This window comes from Schistocerca cancellata, chromosome 12 (assembly GCF_023864275.1).
Source record: "Schistocerca cancellata isolate TAMUIC-IGC-003103 chromosome 12, iqSchCanc2.1, whole genome shotgun sequence".
Classification (NCBI taxonomy): Eukaryota; Metazoa; Arthropoda; class Insecta; order Orthoptera; family Acrididae; genus Schistocerca; species Schistocerca cancellata.
The window spans coordinates 32,020,877-32,038,677 of NC_064637.1; the positions used below are offsets into that span (position 1 = coordinate 32,020,877).

The 17,801-nt window shown below is 43.5% G+C and overlaps 1 protein-coding gene across 2 annotated transcripts in view; it reads left to right on the forward strand.

Annotated features, from left to right (window-relative positions):
* Window positions 1–17,801, forward strand: part of LOC126109760 (haloacid dehalogenase-like hydrolase domain-containing protein 2) — a 49,950-nt gene that overhangs the window by 20,789 nt on the left and 11,360 nt on the right. For both annotated transcript variants that reach the window (XM_049914812.1, XM_049914811.1), the window contains one exon: window positions 12,329–12,539. In XM_049914812.1, the coding sequence (XP_049770769.1) occupies window positions 12,329–12,539 (211 nt within the window). The remainder of the gene's footprint in view (window positions 1–12,328; window positions 12,540–17,801) is intronic.

Below are 17,801 nucleotides of genomic sequence, written 5' to 3' on the forward strand. Positions count from 1 at the left end.
ATAAAAAATCAGCTGACAATGTTCTAACTCATGAAGAATGGTAAAGAGCAATAGAAGCCATCTAGAAATACTAGTTTGGAGCTAAGAACTGCATAGTTTCATTGTAAAAACAGAATTTTATCGTGTTTCTCAGTGGTTAAAAGATTATGATAACACGCTGTTTAATATTTTATGAACCCAAAGGCAGTATTTGTAAAAGTAAAATTAAATTATCAATATCCTGTTGGTTAGAAGGTTATGATAACACACTGTTCGCCATTTTATGAGCCCATAGTCACTATTTGTCAAAGAAAAATCAATATCCTTAGCATGTCAAAAAATATCTTAAGTGAATATAATAGACGGAAACATTCTGTTGTGTCTATACAAGACAGTCTAGACACAGGGTGAGGTTACCGATAGGCACGCGTACACACACGCCGGCTGGCGTGAGTTCTGGAACAGGATACTTGATGAATGCTATAGAGAAAAGAACGGAGCATCTCATATACTTAACTTTATTCTCTTGTGTGGTACATCTCTATGGTGAATACAAGTAAGACTCTCTCCAGATATGGTTAACTGCGCCTTGCTAGGTCGTAGCTATGGACTTAGCTGAAGGCTATTCTAACTGTCTCTCGGCAAATGAGAGGAAGGCTTCATACGTCTAGTCGCTAGCAATGTCGTCCGTACAACTGGGGCGAGTGCTAGTCCGTCTTTCTAGACCTGCCATGTGGTGGCGCTAGGTCTGCAAGTACTGATGGCGGCGACACGCGGGTCCGACATGTACTAATGGACCGCGGCCGATTTAAGCTACCACCTAGCAAGTGTGGTGTCTGGCGGTGACACCACATTCCTCCCCCGCAAATCGGCGAACGGTCGTGTTATAAGGCTTCCGCCCGCCGTGGGGAGGGCCCCATGTTGACGTATGCGATGAGGTGGGGAGCCTAACAACAGGCGAGGCTGTGCCACCCGCACCCGGCCATTCGGTCCGAGGGGAGCTAGGAAACGCCTGGAAACCTACTCCAGGGTGCACGTCAACATGCGGCGTATGCGCCCGTAATGAGACAGGGTCGACCTCCATTGCGTCGGGGTATCCGACGCGCGATGACGCCATGTGGTCCGGAGCAGGCAGGAGTTCCATGGCGGAGGACAGCTGGTCACGGGAAGCGATCGGCGGCGCGTGACCCAGGGAGGCGGATGGCGGCTGCAGCGAAGCGTCCTCTGCGGGCTGCGCCGTCGGCGGCTGCTGCGGCGGCTGCGGCGGCGCGACGCCATGGGGCAGAATGGAAGGCATCGTCGGTAACACCTGGGGATGAGGCGAGCCAGTAGATGGGTCCCCAGGGCGCTGACCGGACGGCTCCGTCGCTGAAAGCAGACGGGGAGCGGCAGAACCCAGGCGACGACAGAGGCGCAGCTGATTGAGATGCCGACGCACCTCACCAGAGGCCCCCAAAACCAAATACATCGCGCGGCCGAGGCAGCGAAGAATGCGCCCTGCGAGCCAACGCCGTGAACCGCGATAGTTACGATAGAATACGACGTCGCCAGGAGCAAAAGCAGGAGTCTGCCGCTGCACAGGAACCTGATGCGGCGGACGCAGCAAAGACGTCAAGGTTCGATGAGGACGACCGTGAAGCAACTCAGCCGGCGAGCGACCATCGCGGGGCTGAGAGCGATACGAAGACAAAAAGAGCAACAACGCGTCCTCCCGAGAATGCGACTCTTTCAACTTCAACATCTGTGACTTGAAAGTCCGGACCAAACGTTCAGCGGCACCGTTTGACTGAGGCGAAAACGGCGCGGATGTCAGATGTTGAATACCATTGGCCTTGCAGAATGACTGAAATTCTGCGGACATGAATTGTGGACCATTGTCAGAAACAATAGTCTGCGGGAGACCTTCAATGCAAAAGATAGCGGACAACGCTTGGATGGTGGCAGATGACGTCGTGGAAGACATCCTGACAACAAAAGGAAAATTACTGAAGGAATCGACAACAACCAACCATCGAGCATTCCAGAATGGACCAGCAAAATCTATGTGTAAGCGTTGCCAAGGGGAAGTGGCTTTCGGCCATGCAAAGAATTTCCGCGGCGGTGCGGATTGTTGTTCGGCACACGCCATGCAAGAAGAGCACATATTCGTAATCGCAGCATCGATTCCGAACCAAGTACAGTGCTGACGAGCAAGTTGTTTCGTACGCACTATACCCCAATGTCCTTGGTGGAGAAGCTTTAAGACAGATGACTGTAACGAACGTGGGACCACGACCCTAGACTGATCATTATCAGAACGCAACAACAAAACACCACGTCGTACAAAAAGTCTCTCCTTGTGAGCAAAAAATCGGCGAACCATCGGATCCTCGATCCGTGACTTCGACAAGGGCCATTGCGTAGTAACAAAACGCAAAACGGTAGCAAGGACAGGGTCTGCAGCTGTGGCTGTAGCTACACGACGAAAATCAATCGGAAACGATTCGACCACGTCATCAGTGTCCGCATCAATGAACATGCAAGCAAGTTCGGAAGAATCGAATGCTTTATCCTCGGCAACAGGCAAACGGGACAACGCATCTGCGTTTCCGTGCTTAGCAGTGGACCGGTACAAGATATCGTAGCGGTACTGCGAGAGGAAAAGAGACCAGCGAATGAATTTCTGCGCTGTACGTGGAGGTACAGGCTTGTTCGGATGAAAAAGCGATGTCAAAGGTTTGTGGTCTGTAATGATGGTAAAGTGACGACCATACAAGAAATCGTGAAACTTCGTAACACCAAACACGAGAGCCAAAGCTTCTTTCTCTATCTGGGAATAATTTCTTTGCGCTGACGAGAGCAATTTGGACGCAAAGGCAATAGGGCGATCATGCGAACCATCTTTGTGCGCAAGCACAGCACCGATCCCGAAATCCGAGGCATCTACCATCAACAAAAGGGGTTTCTGGGGATCGAATGGCGTAAGGCAAGTATTTGAAAGCAACGCCGATTTCAACTGGCGAAAGGCGCGTTCGCATTCCGTCGACCAGACGAACGGAACACCCTTACGGCGTAAGCGATGAAGCGGAGCTGAAATGGAAGAGGCATGCGGAATAAAGTTATGGTAGTAATTTACTTTTCCCAACACACTCTGTAGCTGCTTCAAATTCTGCGGCGAAGGCAAGTCCTGTATGGCACGGAGGTGCTCTGGACTCGGATGGATGCCTTGGGCATTTATGACATGTCCCAGATACGGCAAGTCACGAGCAAAAAACACACATTTGTCCTTCCGCAAGCGAAGACCATTCTGTCGCAAGACCTGAAATAGTGTTCTGAGATTTTGTAAATGTTCTGCTTCTGTCTTTCCTGAGATCACTATATCGTCCAGATAGTTAGCTGCAGTAGGGACCGACGCACAAATAGTTTGTAAATATTGCTGAAACAATGCAGGGGCGGATGCACACCCGAATGGCAGTCTTTTGAATCTGTACAATCCAAGATGCGTGTTAACCACCAATACGCGCTGGGATTCTTCGTCCACCGGTATTTGCAAGTACGCATCTGCTAGGTCCAACTTTGAAAAATAGTTTCCCGGGCACAGTTTGTCAAAAAGATCTTCCGGGCGGGGCAAAGGAAAAATAGCAGTCACTAGTTGTGGATTCACTGTTGCTTTGAAGTCCACGCAAAGTCTCAATTTTCCGGAAGGTTTTTGCAAAATTACTAAGGGTGAGGCCCAGAGAGAAGCCTGCACACGTTCAATGACACCTTGGGATTCTAAATCGTTTAATGTTCTTGCGACCTCATCACGCAATGCGTGGGGGACATTGCGCGCTCTGAAAAACTTCGGTTGCGCGTTGACTTTGAGTTCCAAATGTGCTTCATAGTTCTTAGCGCAACCAAGGCCCGGTGCAAAAATGTCTGCAAATTCCTCACATAGACTAGAAACACTGGCTGAAGGCACAGTCTGGTTCACTGATAGGACCTGATTCACTATTGACATGTTAAACAATTGAAATAAATCTAAACCAAACAAGTTCACTGCAGCAGAAGAACAAAGAACGTAAAAAGACACAAGTTTTGTTTGTCCCTTGTATGTTGCAAGAAGGCTGCACTGTCCTAACACAGGGATTTGCCGTCCTGAATAACTAGTGAGCTGAACTTTTGCGGCACGCAACGGCGGGGCGCCCAGTTGTTTGTACGTGGCGTGATTGAGCAATGAGACTGCAGCGCCGGTATCGAGCTGGAACGGTATCACTTGTCCGGCAAAGTCCAAATCTACAAAAAGTTTGTCCTGCTGACGACAAGAGCGACTGTTTTGTGCAACTTGAACAGACACAGGTACAGAATCACTTGCGACGTGACGGGATAGCCGTCGACGACGGCGCACACGTTTTGTGGGACGAACACAGTCACTGTTAGAGAGAGGAACACTGGACGGAGTGGCATTAACTACATGAATGTCCATGGGCGAAGGTTCCCGAGCCTGAGTGTCCTTGGTTTGATGCTGGCGCGAAGCAAAGGGCCTGGAACGGTTGTGATTGTCTGATCTGAGCTTTTTCTGGCAAACACTTTGAACATGTCCTTTCCTATTGCAGAAAAAGCAAATAGCTTGGCGTGACGGGCAATGTTCACGCGAATGTCTAGTAGCACACCGCGGGCATGATTTCACTGCATTTGTGTGCTGGCGCGGCACACCTGGTTTAGAGCGCGGCGGCAGCTGCGTCGAAGTGCGCGAGGGCAGGTTACCGGGCCGCGCAGCGCGTCCAGCGGGCCGGTTAATGTGACACACAGCTGGCGAAGTTTCAAATGATTCCTGAGCACAGACAAGCGTGTCTTGCCTATCCAATATGTCTATCACTTGTTGAAGGGAGGGATTAACTAGTTTCAAAATCTGTTCCCTTATGCGAACATCAGAAACGTTCTGTGCTATTGCATCACGCACCATTGTATCTGAATAAGGAAGGCCACAGTCACATTCAAATGCGCAGTCCCTAGTAAGGCCTTGCAAAGTTGCAACCCACTCCCTATTAGTTTGACCGGCCGTACGTTTCGTACGAAAGAACGTATACCGTTTTGCAACCACATTAACTGTTTCTTTGAAATAGGCATCTAAAGCCGACACAATTTCTTCGTAGGACAGATTAGCTACGTCGCGTCGGGGAAACAATTTCACTATCACACGATACGTTTGCACGCCGACACAAGACAATAAGTGAGGCTGCCGCTCGTTACCTTGAATTCTGTAGGCGGCGAGATGGAATCCAAACTGTCGGGACCACTCCGGCCATGTTTCCTGCGCCGCGTCAAAGTTGCGAAACGGCGGTGCAACTGCATGTTGTGGCTGCGGGAGCGGCGAAGCGGCGGCTGCCGCATCGGTTTGAATGGCACGTTGACCCTGGACGAGCTGTCCAAGGGCATCCAATAACGCCTGCGTCTGCTGATTCTGCAAGCGATAAAATTCGGACAGTACATCTGGAGATTGTGGCGAAGCCATGACACAAGTAAATGTAAGCAATTAGAAAGAACAAAACCCTTTGTTAACTCGTCGCCATGTTTTGTTGTGTCTATACAAGACAGTCTAGACACAGGGTAAGGTTACCGATAGGCACGCGTACACACACGCCGGCTGGCGTGAGTTCTGGAACAGGATACTTGATGAATGCTATAGAGAAAAGAACGGAGCATCTCATATACTTAACTTTATTCTCTTGTGTGGTACATCTCTATGGTGAATACAAGTAAGACTCTCTCCAGATATGGTTAACTGCGCCTTGCTAGGTCGTAGCTATGGACTTAGCTGAAGGCTATTCTAACTGTCTCTCGGCAAATGAGAGGAAGGCTTCGTACGTCTAGTCGCTAGCAATGTCGTCCGTACAACTGGGGCGAGTGCTAGTCCGTCTTTCTAGACCTGCCATGTGGTGGCGCTAGGTCTGCAAGTACTGATGGCGGCGACACGCGGGTCCGACATGTACTAATGGACCGCGGCCGATTTAAGCTACCACCTAGCAAGTGTGGTGTCTGGCGGTGACACCACACATTCCACGTGGGAAAAATATATCTAAAAACAAAGATGCTGTAACTTACCAAACGAAAGCGTTGGTATGTTGATAGAGACAATAAAAAACACACAAACACACACACAAATTTTGAGCTTTCGCAACCCGAGGTTGCTTCATCGGGAAAGAGGGAAGGAGAGGGAAAGACGAAAGGATGAGGGTTTTAAGGGAGAGGGTAAGGAGTCATTTCAATCCCAGAACCAGAAAGACTTACCTTAGGGGGAAAAAAGTACAGGTATACACTCGCGCACACACACACATATCCTTCCACACATAGACATATACATATGGTGTGGGGGACATTCAAATTGGCTTCTGTCGGACAAATGTTAGTAATGTAAGGCACCACAATATTTTGGACCACCTGCTTGCCTCGGTTCTCAGTGTTTCTCTAGCAGCATTCACATCTTCCAGCAGGATAACTGTTTGTGTTACAAGACCTTAATGACTCTGCAGTGGTTTGAGCTAAACCTGTGTCGATGTATTGGCCACCAGATTTGTACGATTTGAACCCCATTTAACACATTTGAGGTGCTATACTAAGTTCTTCATGAAATCTTTTCTGTTAACCAACTTCGTGTAATTCTTAGACTGATAAATGGTACTGAAGCCTCCCTCATGGCTAGATTTATGTGGTCGTCTCCCCCGGACAGAAATACCGGGATGCTAAAAGGTGGTGACTGATTCCAGTGATCAGTTGCGGACCTTTTTGCCCTTTCAGTGCATTATGTAACGTTTATGTATTTATGTGCATCAGGCATAGGATGTCTGCAAGTGTCTACATTTTGTAACAAGTTTCTAAAGCTGTCCGTAGTTGTGTCACCTGTCAGTAATCTCATAGAGCTACAGATTTTATCCTGTGTGTCATCTGTATGTATCGTGAACAATAGCAGCCGCCCTTTGAGGTATACCTCTACTTCTGATGATGACTCTCCATAAACAGTGGAAACCTGAGCTCTGTTTTCTAGGAAGTTTTCAATACATTTGTGCACCTGGTTGGATTTTCTGTACCCTCCTATTTTGTTTACTCATTGACAATATAGAACTGTACCGAAGGCTTTCAGGGGGTCAAGAAATGTAAGACTGACCTCAGCTCTGCCATCTACTGCTGCACAGATCTCAGAAACGAGAAGACTAAACCAGGTTTCACACAACGTGTGAAAGCAAATACTGTGTTAAAACCTTCAGGGGACTCATCCATTCTCCACAAATGTTATCATCCGTGAGCACAGTAGATGTTCCATAATTGTATAAGAAATTCGTGGCAGTGAGATTGACAAATGCTTTAATAACGGTTTGTCATTCTTTACATATAATCGAGCTCCTCATCCTGACAAAACATACTCATCGTGCCACAGATTTCTTCCGTGTGATGTACAAAGAACATGGGGAAAGATTGCAATGATGAGAAATTTGATGTGTAAGAAAGTGCAGGAGCACTTCCATCACAGAAACCTCAACTTACAAGTTTGAGTGTTTTCACCTGTTTCATATATTGTCCACACAAGGTCTAATACTTTTGTCATATCTGCCTCTCCCAAGTATCTTTGAAATTCTTCTCTTTCAATATCGGTTAAGATATGCATATTACTCAGAAAAATTTCCCACTTTTCTGATGGAAATTGCATACCTCTGCCACTAGAATGCTCTGAATTTTAATGCGTAAAATAACTGTGTGTAGCATAACTATGTCAGTGAGAAACAAAGCACGGTAATTGAGTTTCCGACCACAGAAAATGTTCCTATAATTGAAATCCATAAAAGAATGAAAGTTGTGTACAGTGAAGATTGTATCAAAATCATTAATGTGCACTACTGGATTATTCGTGCTTGTAGTAAATAGTGGTGCTAACCCCAGTCTGTGTGACAGAACTCGGAGTTGATGACAGCTTACGGCAACTGGTGAGACTCGTCAGAATCAGGTTCGTGAACACATCAGAGAAAGTCTTCAGGTAATGCACACACAGTGTGGCATATCACGGTGGTGTTTACAGGCCATTATTGCAGAACTACAGGTCAGAATACTGTGTGCACAATGGGTACCTCGAATGCTCACTCTTGACGTGAAACAAAGAAGATTGACGTCTGTCAATAATTTCTTTTGAATTTTGAGGATGAGGATGATAGGTTCCTTAACAAAATTGTGACAGGTGATGAAATCTAGGTTCACAATTTTGACCCCAAAAACAAGAGAGCATCAATGGATGTCCACTACAAAGGATCACAGTTTGTGGCACGTTCGATAACGTGCCGTCAGTAGGGCAAGTTATCTCACAGTGTTCTGGAATGTTTGCGGTGTGGTGCAACTGGAATTCATGCCTAAAGGCACCACCAGAAAGTCTGCAAAGTACTGTGAGATCTGTAGGAAACTGAAAGGATGAATTTGAAGGGTTCATCCACATATGGAGTACCTACTCCACCATGACAATGCCAGACCACACACGAGTGCTGCAACATCCCGACACCTCAGGTTCACTGTCATCGCTCATCCTCCGTACGGTCCTGCCTTGACCTCAGCTGATTTTCATCTGTTTCTAAAACTTAAAGAACACTTTTGGGGACTTCACTCTGATAGTGATGAAGTGGTGTAAGCAGAGTTGAAATTGAGGTTCTGTCCACAAAGTCAAACACTTTACAGTGACAGTATCACCACTGGTCTCTAATCGGGAGAAATGTGTTTGTCGCCACGGTGACTATGTTGAGAAATAAATATGTAGGCATGAAGGATAAAGAAGTAGAATGCTGATAAAGTTTGTTTTATTTTAAAAGCTTTAAGAGTTTTCACATAAAAAATTTGGAGACATATGTTTTCAGTATGCCCTTGTAGATTTTGAATTGTAACATGCCACATTGTTCCATTGATGACTGGAGACCTGGTACACTCTATTGAACTTCACCAAGGATACAGTTAGTTGCACGTTGCAATTTCCTGCGATAAAAGTGGTGAGCGTGGTGAGAAAAGGGTATCAGGTCAGAACCACATGAACTAAGCTAGTCATGATGGTAATACAAAACCTTTTTTTTAGCTGTGTATATTAAAAGGGGAAAAATTGAGAAAACTCTGATAACGTTAAATAGAAACATTTTCCTGGTGTTCTGTAAAACTGTATTTATTTGACATGATCCGGCTTTCTACTTGTTAGGCTATCATTAGGTGTCACCTGATGAGCTGAGAACCTGAAAGCCAGCAGGCGACAAAAGAAATAATGTTGTTGTGGTCTTCAGTCCAGAGACTGGTTTGATGCAGCTCTCCATGTTACTCTATACTGTGCAAGCTTCTTCATCTCCCAGTACCTACTGCAACCTACATCCTTCTGAATCTGTTTAGTGTATTCATCTCTTGGTCTCCCACTATGATTTTTACCCTCCACACTTCCCTCCAATACTAAATTGGTGATCCCTTGATGTCTCAGAATGTGCCCTACCAATCAATCCCTTCTTCTAGTCAAATTGTGCCACAAACTCCTCTTCTCTCCAATTCTATTCAATACCTCCTCATTAGTTATGTGATATACCCATCTAATCTTCAGCATTCTTCTGTAACACTACATGTCGAAAGCTTCTATTCTCTTCTTGTCTAAATTGTTTATCATCCAGGTTTCACTTCCATACAAGGCTACACTCCATACAAATACTTTCAGAAACGACTTCCTGACACTTAAATCTATACTCGATGTTAACAAATTTCCCTTCTTCAGAAACACTTTTCTTGCCATTGCCAGTCTACATTTTATATCCTCTCTACTTCGACCATCATCAGTTATTTTGCTCCCCAAATAGCAAAACTCATTTACTACTTTAAGTGTCTCATTTCCCAATCTAATTTCCACAGCATCCCCCAATTTAATTTGACTACATTCCACTATCCTCCTTTTGATTTTGTTGATGTTCATCTTATATCCTCCTTTCAAGACACTGTCCATTCTGTTCAGCTGCTCTTCCAGGTCCTTTGCTGTCTCTGACAGAATTACAGTGTCATCGGCAAATCTCAAAGTTTTTATTTCTTCTCCATAGATTTTAATTCCTACTCCAATTTTTTTTTTTCCTTCACTGCTTGCTCAATATACAGATTGAATAACATCTGGGATAGGCTACAACCCTGTCTCACTCCCTTCCCAACCACTGCTTCCCTTTCACATTCCTCAACTCTTATAACTGCCATCTGGTTTCTGTACAAATTGTAAATAGCCTTTCGTTCCCTGTATTTTACCCCTGCCGCCTTCAGAATTTGAAAGAGAGTATTCCAGTCAACGTTGTCAAAAGCTTTCTCTAAGTCTACAAATGCTAGAAATGTGGTTTGCCTTTTCTTAATCTATTTTCTAAGATAAGTTGTAGGGTCAGTATTGCCTCACGTGTTCCAGTATTTCCACAGAATCCAAACTGATTTTCCCTGAGGTCAGCTTTTGCCAGTTTTTCCATTTGTCTGTAAAGAATTCGTGTTAGTATTTTGTAGCCATGGCTTATTAAACTGATAGTTCGGAAATTTTCACATCTGTCAACACCTGCTTTATTTGGGATTGGAATTATTATATTCTTTTTGAAGTCTGAGGGTATTTCACCTGCCTCATACATCTAGCTCACTAGATGGTAGAGTTTTGTGAGGCCTGGCTCTCCCAAGGCTGTCAGTATTTCTAATGGAATGTTGTCTATTCCCAGGGCCTTGTTTCAACTTAGGTCTTTCAGCGTTGTGTCAAACTCTTCACGCAGTATCATATCTCCTATTTCATCTTCATCTATGTTCTACAGTATTGTCCTCAAGAACATCGCCCTTGTATAGACCCTGTTTATACTCCTTCCACCTTTCTGCTTTCCCTTCTTTGCTTAGAACTGGGTTTCCTTCTGAGCTCTTGATATTCATGCAAGTGGTTCTCTTTTCTCCAAAGGTCTCTTTAATTTTCCTGTAGGCAGTATCTATCTTACCCCTAGTGAGATAAGCCTCTACATCCTTTCATTTGTCCTCTAGCCATCCCTGCTTAGCCATTTGGCACTTCCTGTCAATCTTATTTTTGAGACGTTTGTATTCCTTTTTGCCTGCTTCATTTACTGCATTTTTTTTTATTTTATCCTTTCATTAATTAAATTCAATATCTCTTCTGTTACCCAAGGATTTCTAATAGCCCTCGTCTTTTTACCTACTTGATCCTCTGCTACCTTCACTCTTTCATCTCTCAAAGTTACCCATTCTTCTTCTACTGAAAGAAATAATAATTTGCAGAAATCAGCAAAGTGTTTCCTGTGTGATGTTGTAGACATGTTCTGTGTTGCATGGTTGGAAAATTCAGTTAAAACGGTAATATTACCTGGAGACAGACTGGCTGGCCATTACCTACCCTCAAGGGACAAAGTAAAAAAAAAAAAAAAAAAAAAAAAAACTGTCAATCGATTCATCTCAAAGAAGAAAAATAAATTCTAATTTAAATGTCTGTTGGTAATACGAGGGCCATTCAGAAACTTAGGAACAATTGGTCGCAAATGGAAACCACAGTGCAAATCTGAGGAAGCTTTTCACAGATGTACTTGGCAGTGTCTCTAGTATGACCGGAGGTAGCGTCATGTTGCTCGTCTCGGTTCTGAGCGCACAGTGAACACAGAAAGATGCCTAGAAAATAGTGGCTGTCACCAAGTATGGGTGTCCGCCATGAGTTTTCACCTGATTTCACTCAACTCCGCATGACATAAATGTCATGCAGCTCCTTCGTGACAGTTCTCAGCCACACACTTTACGGGCATTGAGGACGCTTATATAGTATTTTCAATGGGACATGTTTGATCACCCATCACACAGCGTAAACTTGGCTCTCTCTCATTTTCATCTCTGCTCATATGAACTGTTTGCTATGAAGACAACATTTTTGCATAGAAAATGAGCTGCAGTTCGGCATAGGAAATTGACAGTTAGCACAGGAGGCTGCTTTCTATGATGATGAGAGTATTGGAGAATTGATACAACACTGCATCAGATGTCTAAGTCAGAATGGTGACTATGTAGAGAAGTAGCTGGAAGATGTAGCTAACTGTTGCAAATAAAATATTTTTTATTTACACTTTGGTTTCCATTTTGTGACCAATTATTCCTTACTTTCTGAATACCCCTTGTATTACTAATTTCGCCTCCTGAAGGTCGGAGGTAGCCAAGACATACTGTCTCCTTGATTTATTATTATTATCATTATTACCACTACCACTACTACTACAATATGTATATATTAGTACACATATTGTGCAAACTTGTTTTCTTTTTTGCTAAGATTGATTTAATTGTTTTAAAATTTTCACTTAATTGTCAGTGTATTTACTTTATTTGCACCATACAGAGTGTTAAACAAAGGAGGGCCTCTGATTGCTATCCACCAGGGACGGTACTACAAACGCAGTGATGGCTTAGCCCTGGGCCCTGGGCCTTTCGTGAAGGGCTTGGAGTACGCGACGAACGTCAAACCTGAAGTAGTCGGAAAGCCGTCCGAGCTGTTCTTCCGAACGGCACTGGGAGGTGTTCCTGCTGATGAAGCAGTCATGATCGGTGACGTGAGTAATGCTTTGTCTAAGTGCTTAGTGGACATGAGCAATGGCAGAGGATGTGAATTTGCCCAGAAAATCCGTGAAAATTGTGAATGGCCTCTGTCAACTAACTCACATTAAGTTGCTCCTAGCATTTCCAGATACTTCCTTCACTTTGTGTCTTGTGCTTCACTGTACAGTCAAGTCTCATCACATTTGATGCACTACCTTTTTTTTTTTTCGCTGGGTAACGAATCTCTGTCCAGTTATGTAGAAGAAAGATTAGGTTTTAACATCCCATTAACAGTGATACAGATCTCAGTTTTACGTGTTTTCTTTGAAATTAATTTAACATAAATGATTGGATGATTCCTTGGAAAAGGAGACAGTTGATTTCTTTTTGCATTTTTTGTCGAAAATTACAACTTTTAAAAATGTTAATGGGACAGGCCTCAATTCTGTGTCTGAATATTTGGTCCTTGTCATTAAACAAATCAAAAATACTCTCCTAGCTTTCCCATGTGGGCTATAATTCATTACACCAATTTAAAATAGCATAATGTACTCTCGGATGCCATTGGCACAGTGATATTTCATGAATCGTTTCATTATGTCCTATACATCTAATCAAGAAGGAGAAATTTTTAAGCATGTCAAACAAGCCGAGATATACTTCAGCAAAAACTGTGTATTGTATAACTGTAATCTGTGTGCTATATTAACAATAAAATACCTCTTTTACCGCTTAATACGTACTGGAGAATTGTAAGGCAACTGTCATTGGGTTTGGCATGTGCTGCATGCAAGCAGTGGTTACTTAAGTAACAGAGGTCAGGTTGCAACCCCTCCTCAGGGTCAGTGTTGAATTATCTGCCATAATCAGAGAGGGATCAGCCATCTTGGAAAGAAAATGTAATTCCATCTTGGATTCAGGAGCGTGGAACAGCGGCTGGTCTATGAAATGTAATAATACTGTACAAACAGCCATTACTTTGATACGTTTTATTAGGCAACCGGTTTCGATGTTCCAATTGCGTTATCTACAGGACTTTTGCATGAATAACACCAAGTACCGTTCATATGTACAGGATTATTACAAATGATGGAAGCGATTTCACAGCTCTACATTAACTTTATTATTTGAGATATTTTCACAATGCTTTGCACATACATACATACATACATACATACATACATACATACAAAAACTCAAAAAGTTTTTTTAGGCATTCACAAATGTTCGATATGTGCCCCTTTAGTGATTCGGCAGACATCAAGCCGATAATCAAGTTCCTCCCACACTCGGCGCAGCATGACCCCATCAATGAGTTCGAAAGTATCGTTGATGCGAGCTCGCAGTTCTGGCATGTTTCTTGGTAGAGGAGGTTTAAACACTGAACCTTTCACATAACCCCACAGAAAGAAATCGCATGGGGTTAAGTCGGGAGAGCGTGGAGGCCATGACATGAATTGCTGATCATGATCTCCACTACGACCGATCCATCGGTTTTCCAATCTCTTGTTTAAGAAATGCCGAACATCATGATGGAAGTGCGGTGGAGCAGCATCCTGTTGAAAGATGAAGTCGGCGCTGTCGGTCTCCAGTTGTGGCATGAGCCAATTTTCCAGCATGTCCAGATACACGTGTCCTGTAACGTTTTTTTTGCAGAAGAAAAAGGGGCCGTAAACTTTAAACCGTGAGATTGCACTAAACACGTTAACTTTTGGTGAATTGCGAATTTGCTGCATGAATGCGTGAGGATTCTCTACCGCCCAGATTCGCACATTGTGTCTGTTCACTTCACCATTAAGAAAAAATGTTGCTTCATCACTGAAAACAAGTTTCGCACTGAACGCATCCTCTTCCATGAGCTGTTGCAACCGCGCCGAAAATTCAAAGCGTTTGACTTTGTCATCGGGTGTCAGGGCTTGTAGCAATTGTAAACAGTAAGGCTTCTGCTTTAGCCTTATCCGCAAGATTTTCCAAACCGTCTGCTGTGGTACGTTTAGCTCCCTGCTTGCTTTATTCGTCGACTTCCGCGGGCTACGCGTAAAACTTGCCCGCACGCGTTCAACCGTTTCTTCGCTCACTGCAGGCCAACCCGTTCGTTGATTTCCCCTTACAGAGGCATCCAGAAGCTTTAAACTGCGCATACCATCGCCGAATGGAGTTAGCAGTTGGTGGATCTTTGTTGAACTTCATCCTGAAGTGTCGTTGCACTGTTATGACTGACTGATGTGAGTGCATTTCACGCACGACATACGCTTTCTCGGCTCCTGTCGCCATTTCGTCTCACCGCGCTCTCGAGCGCATTGGCGGCAGAAACCTGAAGTGCGGCTTCAGCCGAACAAAACTTTATGAGTTTTTCTATGTATCTGTAGTGTGTCGTGACCATATGTCAATGAATGGAGCTACAGTGAATTTATGAAATCGCTTCCATCATTTGTAATAGCCCTGTATATAAGACGAGGCACCAGTGATCACCTCTGGTTCTTTAGACATCTGAACTTTAAGAGCATGTGTGATCTTCACACGTGTGATATATCAATTGCTGTCACATGCGTGAAGAACACACGTGCTCTTGAAGTTTGGATAAGTACTGAACCAGATACGAATATAGGTACCTTGTCTTGTATGTGGATGGGTGGTACTTGCTGTCATTTTAACCTTCGGATGTCTACACATGAACACAATACAACTACTGTATAATCAGTTGATATACACTACAGTAGGCTAGCTAAGGTTCACAAATATCTAGGCCCCAGACTTTCAACAGACTCCCAAAAGCTTCCCATTCTGTTCTCTATAGTACATTTCACGCTGTTCTAGCAGAGTTATTTAGGAAGGAAGCATACTACTCCATTAAAGAGTGTGAGGAATCAACTTTAAGTGACACAAAGTTCTGACTACTGTCATACTAATTTGTAATAAATCACTGGTTGAAAGTTTCCTATGTATGTAATTTTCACATTATACAGGGCTATTACAAATGATTGAAGCGATTTCATAAATTCACCGTAGCTCCATTCATTGACATATGATCACGGCACACTACAGATACGTAGAAAAACTCATAAAGTTTTGTTCGGCTGAAGCCGCACGTCAGGTTTCTGCCGTCAGAGCGCTCGAGAGCGCAGTGAGACGAAATGGCGTTAGGAGCCGAGAAAGCGTATGTCGTGCTTGAAATGCACTCACATCAGTCAGTCACAACAGTGCAACGACATTTCAGGACGAAGTTCAACAAAGATCCACCAACTGCTAACTCCATTCGGCGATGGTATGCACAGTTTAAAGCTTCTGGATGCCTCTGTAAGGGGAAATCAACGGGTCGGCCTGCAGTGAGCGAAGAAACGGTTGAACGCATGCGGGCAAGTTTCACACATAGCCCGCGGAAAATTGGCTCATGCCAGAACTGGAGACCGACAGCGCCGACTTCATCTTTCAACAGGATGCTGCTCCACCGCACTTCCATCATGATGTTCGGCATTTCTTAAACAGGAGATTGGAAAACCGATGGATCGGTCGTGGTGGAGATCATGATCAGCAATTCATGTCATGGCCTCCACGCTCTCCCGACTTAACCCCATGCGATTTCTTTCTGTGGGGTTATGTGAAAGATTCAGTGTTTAAACCTCCTCTACCAAGAAAAGTGCCAGAACTGCGAGCTCGCATAAGCGATGCTTTCGAACTCATTGATGGGGACATGCTGCGCCGGGTGTGGGAGGAACTTGACTATCGGCTTGATGCCTGCCGGATCACTAAAGGGGCACATATCGAACATTTGTGAATGCCTAAAAAAACTTTTTGAGTTTTTGTATGTGTGTGCAAAGCATTGTGAAAATATATCAAATAATAAAAGTTGTTGTAGAGCTGTGAAATCGCTTCAATCATTTGTAATAACCCTGTATGTAACGGTGCATCACTGATGTAAATGTCATGAAATTTTTATGTTCTTTGTGTCTCTTAGCTTTATATGTAAATAATTACACCAATGACATGTAAAATGTTCAAAGGTGAATAAAATCTAAATTCATGCAATGAGCCCGAATGTGACATGACTGAATGTTGTAACTGGTTGCATAATAAAACAATATCAGAATATCAGCTGTTGGTCAAGGATTATACATTTCATCTTGGAAAGAGGTTCCAAGACAAACGTGAACAAAAACGTAAAGCGAGAGCAACGGAGTGTAGTCAAATTAAGGACGCGATGCTGAGGGAATTAGATTAGTAAATGACACACTAAAAACAGTACATGATTTTTGCTGTTAAGACAGTGAAATAACCAACAGCAGAAGTAAACAGTATACAAAGCAGACTGTGAACAGAAAAAAAGTGTTCCTGAGGAAAGAAATGTTTCAACATACTATATAAATTTAAGTATTTTATGAGGGTATTTATCTGGGACATAGCCTTGTACAAATGTGAAACATACATGATGAAGAGTTCAGGCAAGAAGAAAATAGCTTTTGAAATTTAATGTTACAGAAGATTTGACTAGGTAGTTTGGTTAATTAAGGAAGAGGTACTGATCAAATTAGTGAGAAAAGAAATTTAATTAGAACTTGACTGAAAAAAAAGGATCAGTTGATATTACACATCCTGAGACATGAAGGAATTGTCAGTTGGATAATAGAGAGAAGTGGATCAGGAGAGTAAAATTGTAGAGGGAAGCCAACAAGCGATGATTACTGCAAGCAAGTTGAAATGGATGGAGGATGCAAAGTTTGTGCAGGACAGACTAGGGTGGAGAGCCGAGCAAAGTAATCTTCAAACTGAAGAACACAATGACAACCACCATCAATTAATGCCTTAAATACACAGTAAGATCTGCTTTACACCATCCATTTAAAAGGGATTGGCCTTAATGCTTATAGTTTAAGTTAAACATTGACTGGATGAGTGCAGTCTTCCTAAAAAATTACTGCATGTAAGATACAGTTAAACCCTAATAAGGAAGCTGACTAATTTCCGTGTAACAGGTTGGTCAACAGCTTTCAGTTCATCCCGTCCTGTTGCTTTTGTCTTTTTTTTTCCTCTATTTTCTTTTTTTTTTCCAAAGTTAGTAAAGGATTTTTTCCCCTTAAACATTGCTAAAATAGTCAAAACTTCAATTCAAGAACAACAATTTTACAGCAGTAAAGAATACAATTGTATGACACTGGCTCATCAAGTTCCTGTGATTTCATCTTGACACACACTCCTTTACATTATAATTTTCATTAACAGTTGGCTGGTTTGCATTTGCTGTGTGGCAGCTGCTGCTGCCCTTCTGAACATACTTAGGT